Source organism: Bos grunniens, chromosome 7, assembly GCF_055505025.1.
Source record: "Bos grunniens cultivar Pamir isolate PY7600 chromosome 7, Bosgru_T2T1.0, whole genome shotgun sequence".
In the NCBI taxonomy this organism is placed as follows: domain Eukaryota; kingdom Metazoa; phylum Chordata; class Mammalia; order Artiodactyla; family Bovidae; genus Bos; species Bos grunniens.
The window spans coordinates 16,218,344-16,233,895 of NC_141171.1; the positions used below are offsets into that span (position 1 = coordinate 16,218,344).

Sequence of the window (15,552 nt, forward strand, 5' to 3'; positions counted from 1 at the left end):
GGAGTGGTAGGTTACTGTCCACTGGATTGCAAAGAATCAGACACGACTGAAGTGACTTAGCAGGCACACATGCTGTGAAATAGAGACGATAAGAGTATCTGCTTCACAGGGCAGGTGGTGATGAGCACTGAATGACTGAATGATATATGCCATCTAAAGTACTTGGCACTTAAAAAACAAAAACCATTAGTCCTTTGCTATGATGATCACTTTTTACTAGTGGTATCATTGCTACCCTTGTTATTTCTACACCTCTGCCTATTCAATTTTGCAGAAGGATCTTTGTCATGGTGGTATAATAAAGAACACATCTGGTGCCCAGCTCCTGGCACAGAGCTTCAAAAGCCTTGGAATTTCCTGAGCGATAGAAACATCTTTGTTGTGCTAATGAAGTAGTGACCCCTAGTTGCTTCAGGATGAGGGCTGGTCACAAGAAAGGTCAAATGTGTGAGTTGGAAGGTTGCCTCATCGCTTTGACCTCCAGAGAGAGAAGGAGGCTGGAGATAGAGCTCAAATCCATGGCCAGTGATTCAATAGATCACAGCTATATAACAAAACCCCAAGAAAAACCCTGGACACCAACTTAGTCCATTTTTCTGGTTGGTGAGCACACAGCTGTGCTGTAAGGCTGATGTTTCTGATTCCATGAGGGTATGGGAGCCCTGTGTCTGGAACTCTCCCAGCCCTCATCCTCTGTGCCTCCTTAATAATAAAGCTGTAATTGTAAGTGCCTGACATGAAGCTTTTTGACTGCTGAGGCATCTATTTCAAAAGACATGTGTCTTGAGTAAAATGTAACGAAAACAACTAGATAAGGAACAAGGCTGCCCTCACCCTTGAAGATCCCTCTTTCAGAAAACCCTGAGGAACCTAGATAACTGACCACTTGATGGACCCTGCCTCTCTCTTCCTGTGCCCCAATTCCTGCTCTTGAGCTTTAAATTCACCACAGAGTGAAGCCATCAAACCCCAGACACTCTGCCCTCAGAACCTAAGAAAAGCAGACCTCCCAAGGGCCACTTCCTCTCTTTCTCTTCCTCTCTCCCTCTCTTTTCCTCTCTCTGTCTCTCCCCCCCTCTCCCCGCCCCGCCTTTTCCTCTGTGTGTGTCTCTCTCCCTCTCTCCCTTCTTCCTTCCCCTTCCCACGACCTCACTGTGTGGCCCTCCAGGACCTGTGAATAACAAACCTTGCTCCTTAAAGTTGCCTGATGGTTTCTTGCTGAAGCGCAGCAAGAGTTGGCCCAGCCATAAATAGGGCACCCGCCGGGGGCAGTGTCTGCAGAGCTAGCTATGTGATGTACACTTAGGTGAGCTCCGTAGGCACCCTCACCCAGGGTGCTACCATCCGTAGGCTTGGACCATCAGCCTTTTTCTTTTAGCTCTGTGAGTTGTCCCAGCAAATTATTGAACCCAGTGGGTTTGTGGGAACCTCAAAATGTATAGCCAACCAATCAGCAGTGTGGGTGCTCTTGCATGTGTGTGTGCTAAGTCGCTTCAGTCATGTCTGACTCTTTGTGATCCCAAGGACTGTAGCCCACCATGCTCCTCTGTCCATGGGATTCTCCAGGCAAGAATACTGAAGTGAGTCACCATGCCCTCCTCCAGGGGATCTTCCCAACCCAAGGATCAACTCGGCATTTCTTATGTCTCCTGCATTGGCAGGTGGGTTCTTTACCACTAGTGCCCACGTGCCTGCCCTGGGGACCCCCAAAGTGTGGCTGGCATGTGAAGTAAAGCCAGTCCGGTAGAGGACCAAGCCTTTAACTTGTGGGTCTGATGCCAACTCCAGGTGGTTGATGTTGACATCTATTGTAGTACACCCAGCTGGTGTCAGAGCAGCTGGGGTGGAAACAGAATAATGACCAAATGTTTGGGTTCTTTTGTTGGTTCTACAAATATTCACTGAGCACTTATCATGTGACAGATGATCCTCCAGGCCAGGGATAAGCAAACTACAGCCCGTGGGTCAGCTCCAGCTGGCCACCTGTTGTTGTAACTAGCACTGTATCAGAACACACCCACTGGTTTGAGTACCATCTATGACCATTATCACTCTATAAGGCTAGAGTAGAGTAGCCGCAACCATATGGCCCTCAGAGCAGAAAATATTTACTATCTGGCCCTTTGCCAATGCCGGTTGTAAACCGCAGGCACACAAGTGAACAAACAACCAACTTTCCCTGTGGGAAATTTACATGTTCTTTTCCAGCCAAGAAATGGAGTCTTGCTTCCTCATCCGTGGAATCTGGGTGTGGCCCTCTGAATTGCTTTGGCTGAGGCATTAGCACATGTGACACAGAAGTGGCTTAAGAAGTACTTACACAGTTTAAAGCCTGCCGTTCCTGGCTACACATGGAGAGAGACCCCAGCTGCCCGTGCAGGGTATGAGTGGCTAGGTTGTACCATCCCATCAGAGCCGACCCACGCCGAACCAGATAAACCTCTGGTCAACCCACAAAATCAATAGAAACCATAAATGAGTGTTGTTATAAGTTACAAAGTACTGGGGAGGTTTGTTACACAGCAAGAGCTAGCTGATACATTTCTGAAGCCTACGGTCTCATTGGCGAAAATTAACAAATGGACAATGAAAATATCAGCCAGTGGTAAAGAGCACGAAAAGAGTTAAAATGGAGAGATGTGCCAAAGGGTAGCCAGATGGTTAATTCAGGCGGGGTGGTCACACAGGAAAGAAGTCTCAAAGGAAGTGAATTTTAAGTTGTGATGCCCTGGGTGACCCAGGAGAAATCCAGTCACGCAAAGATCAAGAGGCAGAGAATTCTAGAAGGTGGGCGGGGGGTAGGGGGGAAGGACAGGGATGCCCCATACCCATCACACCCTTAACATGCACCCCAAATATCTAATACTCCTCATCTCACTGAAGAGCACCCTACCAGGTATCTCGGAGTGACCACGGATGGAATATAGTGAACCCACATGGGTTCACTGTTCTCTGCTATAAAAACATCAAGAACTACTTCCCAGATAGAGCCACCAGAAAGAAAGAAAGCATATCTGGCCCCATTTGATATCAAACCACATAAGAAAACATGACAGCCCTTAAGTCTTCCACAAAATAAAAGCTTCAGAAGAAAAAAAAGTTTTTTTAACTGACAAAGTAACATACTGCCATGTTGCGTGCTGGGTCATTTCAGTCGCGTCCAACTCTTTGCAAACTCCATGTGACTGTAGCTCGCCAGGCTCCTCTGTCCATGGGATTCTCCAGGCAAGATACTGGAGTGGGCCGCCATGCCTTCCTCCAGGGGATTTTCCCGACCCAGGGATTGAACCCAAGTCTCTTATGTCTCCTGCACTGGCAGGCAGGTTCTTTACCACTAGCAACACCCGGGAAGCCCTCAACTACTGCCAGAATGGGTCATAATTAACATCCCCCTCTTTCCCCTCTTTCATTCAGTAGAGATCCCAAGCATCATCGGACAAGTCGTTAATTTCCTGGGGCTTCAATCCTGGGGCCACTGCCATCAGGAAAACATCAAAGGAAGTTGCTCCATTTTTCATATCTTTGTTATGATCAGAAAAAAAAAAACCCCTTCTTCTATTTAAAGCCAGTGTCTTTTAGTGGAAGATGTTAATATCCTTGCTTTATTTCAAACATGAAACAAATAAATAAATCAAGAGGAATATGGTCATTTCCCCAATCTTACTGATAAACTGGCCCCAAAAAAGAAAAAAAATAGCTCTGTCTGGAATGCAAAGGTGATTTATAGGAGCCTATTTTTGGTCCACAAAGCCACGTGATAGGTTTTATCAAAAATGAGGGAAACAAAACATACTGTACTTGCAGGTTTCACAAACACTCAGGGAGCAGCTCCTGGGAGCCAGAATAAAGGTTGTTTTCCTTCCCATCTTCCCCACCCAGGGCAATAAAATTTCCCACCAGAACACTCTCACTTGGCTCATTTCCAAGTCTGAAGAGGGAAGATGTTTTACGTAAGCAGGTCAGCTCAAGGCCCCTTGACGTGCGTCTATCTCTGATTTGTTTTTGTGTTGTTTTGTGGCATTTTTTTTTTCTCAGACCTTCAACACAAAAACCAGGAAATAGATTTTTTTTAAAAACTCTGTTCCAGCCCCAAGCCCCCAAAATAGCTCATCCGAGAAGCTAACAGTGTGAACAAAAAGTCTGAGGTGTGGGGAGGAAATCTGACTCACCCCTGGGGAGAGAAAACCCTGCTTTTTCTCACCCAAGTAGTAGGAAATGGTTTGATGGTATTGTCCTTCAAAAGACAACAAAGCCTTGAGAATAATCTAGAATTGAGTCCTTCTTCCTTGCACTCCAGGCTAACCTCAGGACACGATCCAGATCCAGTTTGGAGAAAACACTTAAAAAATCTGAGCTCTGACCTGGGTTGTGATAGACAGTTCCATCAGTGGGAGCAATCAGGCCATATAAAGGACTGTATATGAAACTAAGGACTTCTGTTTCCAATGAAAAGCACAGAAAGCTTTCAATTTTTGGTATGCAAGATGCCAAAAGTATTTACTATCTGGCCCTTTGCAAGAGAAAGGTCACTGACTCCCTCTCCAAAGGCCAGTGCCCAAAACCAGGAGGCCAGAATGGCATCTGAGAGACCCAACCGTGTCACGCATCATCAGCAGCTTCCTCGCTCATAGCCAATCAACTCTAGCTTCTCACACAATTTTAACAGGTGGTGCTACCAGCACCAACCCCATGTTCCTTTCCCTCTTGACAACCTGCCCTCTGCCCCCTGGGAACCCACACTCAGGACTCACTTGCTGGAATTCATCGTGTAGCCAGAGGGGCACTCGGGGATGCACTTGTTATTGTGAATGACATACTGGTGGCAGCCTTGCCTCCGAGAGTTCTTGCATTTGTTGTGCAGGTCCTGGCAGAAGCTGAAGTTCACGCAGCGCCAGTCTTGGAAGTGGTAGTAAGGGGGCGGGCAGGTCTCCACACACCTGCCGTCCAGGTAGAAGTTGCGACAGGCCACACACTTGGTGGGGTCGTCGGGCTCTGAGCAGTTGCCCAAGCACTCGCTGTGGCAGCAGAGACCCTCAGAGGTGCAGCCATGTGACTTGCAGATGGTCGGACACACTGGAGAGAGAAAGAAAACAGCTGGTCAACGGCTTTACCAATGCCGCGACAGCAACTTGAGAGGAGGAAGTGCAAGCCAAACAAAATCATGTCAGCAATGGCTCACTTCTATAGTACATGTTGCCTGCTGGTTAAAAATACAAATTTCTGGACTTCCCTGGTGGCTCAGTGGTAAAAAATCTGCCTGCCAACGCAGGGGACTCGGGTTCCATCCCTGGCCCAGGAAGATCCCACGTGTCAAGGAGCAACTAAGTCTGTGCCCCACAACTACTGAGCCACTGCTCTAGAGCCCAGGAGCTGCAACTACCGAGCCCGTTTGCCACAACTACTGAATTCCGTGCACCCTAGAGCCCATGCTCTGCAACAAGAGAAGCCACCACAGTGAGAAGCCGATGCAGAGCAACTAGAGTAGCCCCCGCTTGTCACAACTAGAGAAAAAGCCCACACAGCAACAAAGACCCAGCACAGCCAAAAATAAATAAATACGTATTTTAAAAAATGCTAGTTTCTGATGTCCCAACTCCCAGGCATAACTGTTAACTCGTTTCAGCCCCCAAACCAGTGATGTGCTCTTAAACGTTTAACAACTTCTTCACTGAGTGGAGTAGAGAACCTCTTGCTTTAAAGCACTGGCCAATTTCCATGGTGTAAATATTCCCACCAGGGTCCTTTTCAAGCTACCCCACCTAAAGTTACTGAATGTGAAGCCAGCGAGAGATCTACAGTAGCACAGCATTAAATAATACATCCAATCACATAGAAACAGTAGTAGCAAGCAACCTCAAAAGCATAATCATAGAAAAAAGTACTGAGATGATTAGGAAGCGATAAGTACGAAATATTTATTTTCTTTGCTTTTTAACATAATTTCTTTAATTATAAGTTGATGTTATTTAAATTTTAATACCAGCTTGCTGGGAGATTGGGATTGACATATATACACCAGGGCTTCCCTGGTGGATCAGATGGTAAAGAATCTACCGGCAATGTGAGAGACCCAGGATCAATCACTGGGTCTGGAAGATAACCTAGAGAAGGAAATGGCAACCCATTCCAGTATTCTTGCCTGGAGAATTACATGGACAGAGGAGCCTGGCGGGCTATAGTCCCTGGGGTCTCAAAGAGTCGGACATGGCTGAATGACTAACACTTTCACTTCCACACGATTGATATTGTGTATAAAATAGATAACTAATGAGAACCTACTGTGCAGCACAAGGAACCCTACTCAGGACTCCGAGGTGACCTAAACGGGGAAGGAAATCCACGAAAGAGGGGATATATGTATACGTATAGCTGATTTACCTTGCCGTACAGTAGAAACTAACATGACACTCTAAAGCCACTATACTCCAATAAAGTTAAAAAAAAAAAAAAAGAAAAGACTAGAAACAAACAAACAGAATTACCAGCTTGTTTAAGAAGCAGTCTGCACATTTCCTGAAAATTACACAATTGCCTCGAGCAAGTCTGCTCCTGCATGTATCTGCCATACTGGTATAAACACATACATCCTGATCTACATTTTCTCCATTTTACAATGAGGAAACTGAGGTGAGAGGAGGTTAAGCAAATGTCCCAAAGGTTTATTTGTGCTTCAAAGCACATTTGCTTACACATTTGATCCAGATGTTTACAACCTCTATGGGAACACAATGGCCACAGAGTTTGCCTTTAGGCCCACGAGTCTAATGGAGGAGGCATATTCATTATTTAAAAGCATAACTGCAGGGACTTTCCTGTTGTCCAGTGGTTAAGAATCCACCCTCCAATGCAAGGGATGCAGGTTCGATCCCTGGTTGGGGAATTAGGATCCTGCACGTCGTAAGGCAACTAAGCCTGTGCACTGCAACTAGAGAAAGCCTGCACGCCACACTGAAGATTTAGCATAGCCCCAAAATAATAACAACAATTTTTAAATTAAAAAAAGAAGTATAACTGCATACACAGCAAGCACTGTGCCGAAGGGAAGTGGAGGTGGTATTTCTGCTGTGACCTGCAAGAGATGATGAACAGGGCAGAGACTGTGCTTGGATTTCTATGCCTGGAGTTTCTTATTTGATGCAATTGAACTTGTCCACTGAAGGCTGGACTCCACTCTGGCGTTCTCCAGCAGCTTGTAACACACTCTTTCTCCTGACATCTCACTACTCATGACTTCCTGCTTGCCCCTGATTTTGGTCCCTCAGTATCTGGCCTGGACCTCCACGACCAGCCTTCCCTTCCCAGGCTGCCAGCAAATTTGTCCCTGGACCGATGGTTCCTCTGAGGCCACAAGCAGAGCCTGTTCCCCAAGGATGCCTTCTTTGCTCACTTCCTGCATAGCTCAAAACACGGTTTGGAAGCTGGGACATGGTCTTCACCCCCAAATCCCCAGGACCCTCGAGAGCTGCAGTGAACATTACGGCCCACATGGACACCACCGACCAGACCCAGGGAACTTAAAAGGCCTCTGAAGCTACATTTCCACATGAGGACTGGTGTTGGGTGGAACTTTCTGCGTTGACGGAAATCATCTCGATCTGCGCTGATCAACACGGTAGCCAATTCCCTGTGGCTGCTGAGTGTGGTTAGTGCAATGAGGAACACATTTTTTTTTTTAATTGTGGCAAAATATGCATAAAACTGACCATCTTAACCAATTGCAAACGCACAGCTCAGTAGCATTAAGTACATTCACATTGTTGTACAACTATCCCCAGAACTTTCTCACCTTCCCAAACTGAAACTCTGTCTCCAAGAAACACTGATCCCCGCATCCCCTCCCCCAGGCCCTGACCCTCACCATCTACTTCCTATCTCTACAGATCTGACTCCTCTCGGGACCTCCAATGAGCAGAATCAGACAGTGTGTGTCCTTTTGTGTCTGGCATATTTCACTGAGCATCACGTCCTTAGGGCTTCCCTGGTGGCTCAGTGGTAAAGAATCCACCTGCCTATGCAGGAGATGCAGTTTCGATCTCTGGGTTGGGAAGATTCCCTGGAGAAAGAAATGGCAACCCACTCCAGTATTCCTGCCTGGGAAATCCCATGGACAAAGGAGCCTGGTGGGGCTTCAGCCCACGGGGTTGCAAAGAATCAGACATGACTTATCGGCTAAACCACAACACATCCTCAAAGTTGATCCATGTTGTAGCAGATGTCAGAATCCCCTTTTTAACAGAGGCAGAATTCCCACTGACAGCATCACCAATAGGTGCTTGCGTGCGTGTGTGCTAAGTCACTTCAGTTGTGTACAACTCTTTGTGATCCTATGGACTGTAGCCCACCAGGCTCTTCGGTCCATGGGATTCTCTAGGAATGGGAGTGGGTTGCCATGCCCTTCACCAAATGGGTGCTTGACTACAACTTAAAAAGGAGGGAAATGTCTATACACAATCAGATGAGCTTGAATAACTGTCACTGCTGAAATTTATACAATGAAAATCAATCCTATAGGTCAAGAAGGGGGAAAATCCAAGCTTTGCAAGGGGTTCGTAGGCAAATTTTTCTGGAACTTTAATTCTCCTTAAGATTGTCATGATCCAAAGGTGTGTGTGGGGGCGGGGGGGGGGAAGCCATGGAATAAGAGATGTGAAGGGACTTCCCTGGTGGTCCACTGGTTAAGAATCCGCCTGCCAATGCAGGGACACAGGGTTGATCTCTGATCGGGGAAGATTCCGCATGCCTCGAGGCAACCAAGCCAGTGCATCGCCACTACTAAAGCCCACGCACCCTAGAGAAGCCATGGCAATGAGAAGCTTGTGCACTGCAGCTAGAGAGTAGCCCTCACTCACTGCAACTAGAGAGAGCTCGTGAAGCAGTGGAGACCTAGCACAGCCAAAAATAAATAAATAAATATTATTTTTTTTAAAATTACATGGAAAATTTAGAGCATCTGTGCCCAAGTGCATCATCTGATTTTTCTGTGTGGATCCAGAAAGAACTAAGAAACGGTAACAGGAGCAGGATGGAGTTAACCCACCAATGGCTGTGGAGGTTCTTGAGGGTTTCCATACCCCCCATTAGATTCTTTGTTATTGTTCAGTTGCTCAGTTGTGTCCAGCTCTTAGGGACGCCATGGACTACAGCATGTCAGGCTTCTCTGTCCTTCACTATCTCCCTGAGTTTGCTCACACTCATGTCTATTGAGCTGATGATGCCATCCAACCATTTTATCCTCTGTCGCCCCCTTCTGCTGCCCTCAGTCTTTCCCAGCATCAGGGTCTTTTCCAATGAGTTGGCTCTTTGCATCAGGTGGCCAAAGTATTCGAGTATTAGAGTCTTACTTAATCATAATAAAGACTCCAGCAGGGAGAGCAGGTAAGTAACATTATCTCCATCTCACAGAGAAGACTTTTTACTTAGCTGAGACCCAGCAGGGCCAAAGCCGTAACTTCTATCTTTTGGCTCTGAACACGATACTCCTAGGTTTAAACAATGAAACAGGCATCCACAGGGTCCACCCAGTCAAGGAGGAGTGACCTGCATATAGTTCTCCACCCACAGGCATGCCACAAAGGTTTCTGTAAAGAACCCATGACAGCCTCAGTTTTCTTGTCTGTCAAATGGGGATGATAACCTCTTAACTCCTTCTCACACCTAAAAGAAGGGATGTGGGCAAGGCACTAGATTATTTAATAGGCAAGTATAGGTTTGATAGCAGTTATTGTGGGCAATAGTATTCTCATCATTATTAATAATCTGTCCACAGGAACCGAAGGAACTCAATGGCAGGAAGCAATACAGAAGGCAGACAATTATCTAAGATCCATGAAGACTCCACCCTCTGGAAAAGCACACGTGTGAGCAGGAAGGAGTCTGTTTCCTGGGCTGGGGCTGCCTCTGAGGGTCAGCACTTCGGTTCAAAAGAGCTGTTGGCAAAGATCTACCAAAAACTTCCCAGACACATAAACCTTCCTGCCTAGACAATGCTAAGAAAAAATGACCCGAAGCTCACACACAAGGCCAGAGGCTGCTCACAGGGCCATTCAGACTTCTTCTGGAGCCCTGCCTAAGAGGTCCACCTGAGAACAATTTCATTCTCCAGCAAAAGAGCTGGCAAGATTTTCCCACAGAAGGTCACAAAGCAAATGTTCGGGCCATATGTTCCATGCCACAACAAGTGCACTCTGTGTGAAGACAGCCTCAGAGAAGACCTATGGGTACAAACACATTGTGTCCAATAAAACTTTATTTACACAAGCAGGCAATGGGCTGGATCATTTGTCAACCCCTTCCCCCGTGAAACTTACCTGTGATTGATTTACTATTTCTACTGGGGCCTCAACTCCAGAAAGCCAGATGTTAACTTAGAGATGGATATGTTGTAAATCATTTTTATCCCAGAGAAGAAATAATCTGCAATGATGACAGGTTTATTGCCCCCCTGGGACAGTAACGTCCTCATATCTAACTTTGTGCTCCTGGTTTAGTGATGACAAATGCTTTGGCTTTACCATCCCAGCTAGTGCCCTTGCTAAAGGGTTAAAAGTGCTGCCTGGTGTTCTTTTTGGTTTGTTTGACTGGTTGGTTGGGGGATTTGTTTGTTTGCCTAACAGTTGTGTTTTTTAACTTTTGAAGACTATACTCTGATAACAATAAGGCAGCTCTGGGTGTCTTCCATCTGTTTCCAAGTACTTTATCTTATTTAGCAGAAATGCCACTGGTGGTTCCCCCCCACCCACCCCTCGTCCCAGGTTGAATTATGAAAACCAGGCATTTGGCAAGATGAGAACGGAGGAGGGGTCTGACTCTCCCCTCCCTGTGCCCCTTGCCCTGCCCCCGTTCATAGACACCAAATGAGTCCCCAACACATAGCACACTCAACACACACCAGCCCTGGCTCAAAATGTCATGCCCTCCCCTCCAAGCTGTTCCTTCCAGAGAGGATGGCAGTCTTTTCAAGAAAATGCCAAGAAGCCCAGGAGCTGTGGACCTTCCCAGGACAGGTTCATGACTCGTGTGTAATGGAAAATCCACCCAGACCTCCCCCTTCCAACCACACAGGTTCCTTGTTCACCCATCTCCCGTCCCCCACCCTCCCACCCTAGCTGCCTTGGGCTGCTGGCCCCAATATCCTCCCAATTCTCCCTAAAGTTTCCAAAAGCTCCTGGCCTCCAACTTCACTAGAGGAGAAGCAGCCACTACCTTCCTGAAACTTTCACCCCCAGTGGCTTTTTCACTCCAACCCACTGAGAAGACTGAAAAGTGAATTCTAAACAAACAGCAAGAAGGCATCCTCTGGTTGAACTTCCCGAAGTAAAGTGGAAGGCTCCTGACCAAATGACCCTTTCTCCAGAGAGAAATCTACAGAAATGCCAGTTGGCTTAAGACAGGTGATATGGGGGACTTCCCTCGTGGTCCAGTGGTTAAGAATCTGCCTTCCAATGTGGGGGATGCAGGTTCAAACCCTGGGCAGGGAACTAAGATCCCACATGCAGTGTGGGCAACTAAGCCCATGTGCCACAACTACTGAGCCTGTGTGCTCAAAGCCCACATGCCACAACTGCAGCCCACAACTGGAGAAAAGCCCCCATGACACAACAAAGACCCAGAGAAGCCAAAAAGAGAAAAAGAAAGAGAGAGAAAGGGGTGGTATGAAGCAAAGGAAGCAGGTGCAACTTGACCCCAGTATATCTACTTCTAGGAATTATCCTGCAGACAAGAGAGCATATGTGCACCTAGATGCCTAGACAGGGATATTCTGTGCCCTACAATACATTAGCCGTTGGGGTTTGCAACAGCAAAAGCCTGTAAACAGCATAAAGGTCCAAGACAGGAGACTGTGTAGATAAATTAATGTGGATCAAAGGGATGGAATAGCACACAGCTGTGAAAATGGAGGCAGCTCGATGTATTTTAATGTTGGAATCACTTCCAAGATAGCATTAAGGGGGAAGAAGTATCTAAAGAATATAGCTTGTTAGTGGGAAAAGGAACAAGACATACACTGTGGGACTCGGAAATGGACAGCTAGTTTGGGAAACAGTTTGGTCATTTCTTATAAAGTGACACATACTTCTGATCCTTACCACAGAACCTAGGGGTTTAGCCAAGTGAAGTGAAGAACAAAACAGAACATTTAGGTTCACACAAAGACCCGTATGGGAATGTTTACAGTGGATATGTTCATCATCACTGCAAGTTCAGTTCAGTCGCTCAGTTGTGTCCGACTCTTTGTGACTCCATGAACTGCAGCACGCCAGGCCTCCCTGTTCATCACCAACTCCCGGAGTCCACCCAAACTCATGTCCATTGAGTCGGTGATGCTATCCAACCATCTCATCCTCTGTCGTCCCCTTCTCCTCCTGCCCCCAATCTTTCCCAGCATCAGGGTCTTTTCAAATGAGTCAGCTCTTCGCATCAGGTGGCCAAAGTATTGGAGTTTCAGCTTCAACATCAGTCCTACCAGTGAACACCCAGGACTGATTTCCTTTAGAATGGACTCGTTGGATCTCCTTGCAGTCCAAAGGACTCTCAACGGTCTTCTCCAACACCACTGCTCCACTCCAAAAGCATCAATTCTTCGGCGCTCAGCTTTCTTTATAGTTCAACTCTCACATCCATACATGACCACTGGAAAAACCATAGCCTTGACTAGACGGACCTTTGTTGGCAAAGTAATGTCTCTGCTTTTTAATATGCTGTCTAGGTTGGTCGTAAAACTGGAAACCAAACTAAATATCCCTCAGCTGGGGAATGGATAAACACTGTATCTCCATACAATGAACTCTGCTGCTGCTGCTAAGTCGCTTCAGTCGTGTCCGACTCTGTGTGACCCCATAGACAGCAGCCCATTAGGCTCCTCTGTCCCTGGGATTCTCCAGGCAAGAACACTGGAGTGGGTTGCCATTTCCTTCTCCAATGCAAGAAAGCGAAAAGTGAAAGTCAAGTCGCTCAGTTGTGTCCAACTCTTGGCGACCCCATGGACTGCAGCCCACCAGGCTCCTCCATCCATGGGATTTTCCATACAAGAGTACTGGAGTGGGTTGCCATGCCTTCTCCGACAATGAACTCTAGAGAGCAGTCAAAAAAGAATTAAGTCCCAATCTCCCACCATCACCACCCCTTTCCCCCCCGGTGTCCATACATTTGTTTTCTGTTTCTGCTTTGCAAATACGTTCATCTGTACCATTTTTCTAGATTCCACATATATGCGTTAATATCTGACATTTGTTTTTTTCTTTGGGATTGACATATATACACTACTAAGTATAAAATAGATAACTAATGAGAACCTACTGTATACTACAGGGAACTCTACTCAGCGCTCTGTGGTGACCTAAATGGGAAGGAAATCCAAAAAGAAGGGGGAATATATGTATACATGGGGCTTCCCAGGTGGCACTAGCGGTAAAGAACTTGCTTGTCAATTCAGGAGATGTAAGAAACGCAGTTTCAATCCCTGGGTGAGGAAGATCCCTAGAGTAGGAAACTCACTTTAGTATTCTTGCCTGGAAAATTCCACAGACAGAGGAGCCTGGCAGGCTACAGTCCATGGAGTTGCAAAGCACATGACTGAGCACACACACACACATGTATTCATATAGCTGATTCACTGTGTTGTACAGCAAACACTAACACAACATTGTAAAGCAACTTTACTCCCCCAAAAAATTTTTTTTAATTTAACTGCTGATTCCCACAACACGGAGATGAATTTCAAATGCATCATTTTGAGTGTGAAAAGCTAGTCTCCAAAGATACACATTCTATGATTCCCTTTATGTGACATCCTGGGAAAAGCAAAACTCTAGGGACAACGGACACATCAGTGGTAACCAGGGGCTGGAACTGGAGAAGGCTGACTGCAAGCAACAGAAAGAAATTTGCAGCGGGGGAGTGACCAGACCATCCCATACCTTGACTGTAGTGGTGGTTACATGACAATAAAGAAAAAAGTGTTAGTTGCTCAGTTGTGTCCAACTCTTTGCCACTCCCTGGACTGTAGCTCACCAGGCTCCTCTGTCCATGGAATACTGGAGTGGGTTGCCATTCCCTTCTCTAGGGGATCTTCCTGACCCAGGGATTGAATCCGGGTCTCCTGCAGTGCAGGCAGACTCTTTACCATCCGAGCCACCAGGGAAGCCCAATAATCAGTCAAAATAAGACTTCCCTGGAGGTCTAGTGGTTAAGACTCTAAGACTTCCAATGCAGGGGGCACGGGTTTGATCCCTCATTAGGGAACAAGGATCCCACAGAACATTACACTGAAACACAGAATTCTGCTGCATGGAAATTACATTTTCAAATGAGGGGGAAAGAAAAGGATGAATGGGACATATGTCCCCCTGGAAGGGACACAGGAAATGTGCCCCATGACTTCTTGTGGAAAAGGAAATGTAGATGAAGTAGAGGGTGCATAGCAGCATACTCACATATAAGCACAAATTGATTTTTCATTTTTCCTATGTATGGGTACACCCTTCTGAAATTGACATCTATTTAAAAATACATTTTTTTAGTATAACTGAATCATTTTGCTGGACACTTGAAACTAACACAACACTATAAATTAAGGATACTTCAATAAAAATTTAAAAATAAAAGTACATTAAAAAACTCTGCTAGATGATTAAGAAAAGTTTTTGATCCATTATATCATTCTACTCCCAAATATTCCTCTAGTGACTGTCAGAATAGCCGACAGACATCTGAGAGAGCTTTACAAAGTTTTCTCTTATGATCTTTTTTTTTTTTTTGCCTTAGTACAAAATCAACAATCAAAGTAACTGACTACCAAGTGTTTTCTGAGATTGGAATCTGGACCAGGAGCAGGAAGTAATATTATTGAGGACAAGCAACACTGAGACGATGGATGAAATTTATTTAATAGATTGTGGATTCAAATATTGCATCAGTGTTAATGCCCTGATTTTAAACATTGTACCACGGTTGTGTAAGAGCATTTTCTTGTTCTTAGAATATAACCCCCAGGAATTAAAGGCAAAGGAACGATACACCTGCCTGCCTCTGACTCTCAGATGATTCGGGGGGGGAAAGCTCTCTCTTTACATATATATATATAATGTGTACACATAAATCCACGAGACAGATACTAAAATCAAAGAGGTAAAACTAGTGAATTTGGTACAATTCTTGAGGCTTTTCTGTCAACTTGCAAACTACATCAAAATTAAAAGTTACCAATTTATATCCAAGCAAGGTTAAAAGCTAGAATAGTGGGACAAAGACCGAGAGGTAAATGACTTACTTATAAAAATACACCCACTTTTGGTTTCTTTGCCTTTTTAAGTTCAAATCAATTTGGTTTTTCTCAGTTAAGATGTTATATGGTAAAAAGAAAACTTAAAAAAAAAAAACAGTATTAAATTTTTCCATATCACAACATATGTTAATAGTATTTTGCTACATTGCCCTCCTTTCCAAAGCCTGTAGTTAAAAAAAAAAAAAAGCTCGATTTATTATTCCAAAAATTACTGCTTTCCAGAAATTTCCAAACGGAACAGTGGCGTCATAGACCGGCGGACACATTAA

The 15,552-nt window shown here is 45.5% G+C and overlaps 1 protein-coding gene across 4 annotated transcripts in view; it reads right to left on the reverse strand.

The window, feature by feature from the left end:
* Positions 1-15,552, reverse strand: part of INSR (insulin receptor) — a 145,624-nt gene that overhangs the window by 52,225 nt on the left and 77,847 nt on the right. For all 4 annotated transcript variants that reach the window (XM_086409498.1, XM_086409497.1, XM_086409496.1 and 1 more), the window contains exon 3: positions 4,752-5,073. In XM_086409498.1, coding sequence (XP_086265624.1) covers positions 4,752-5,073 — 322 coding nt within the window. The remainder of the gene's footprint in view (positions 1-4,751; positions 5,074-15,552) is intronic.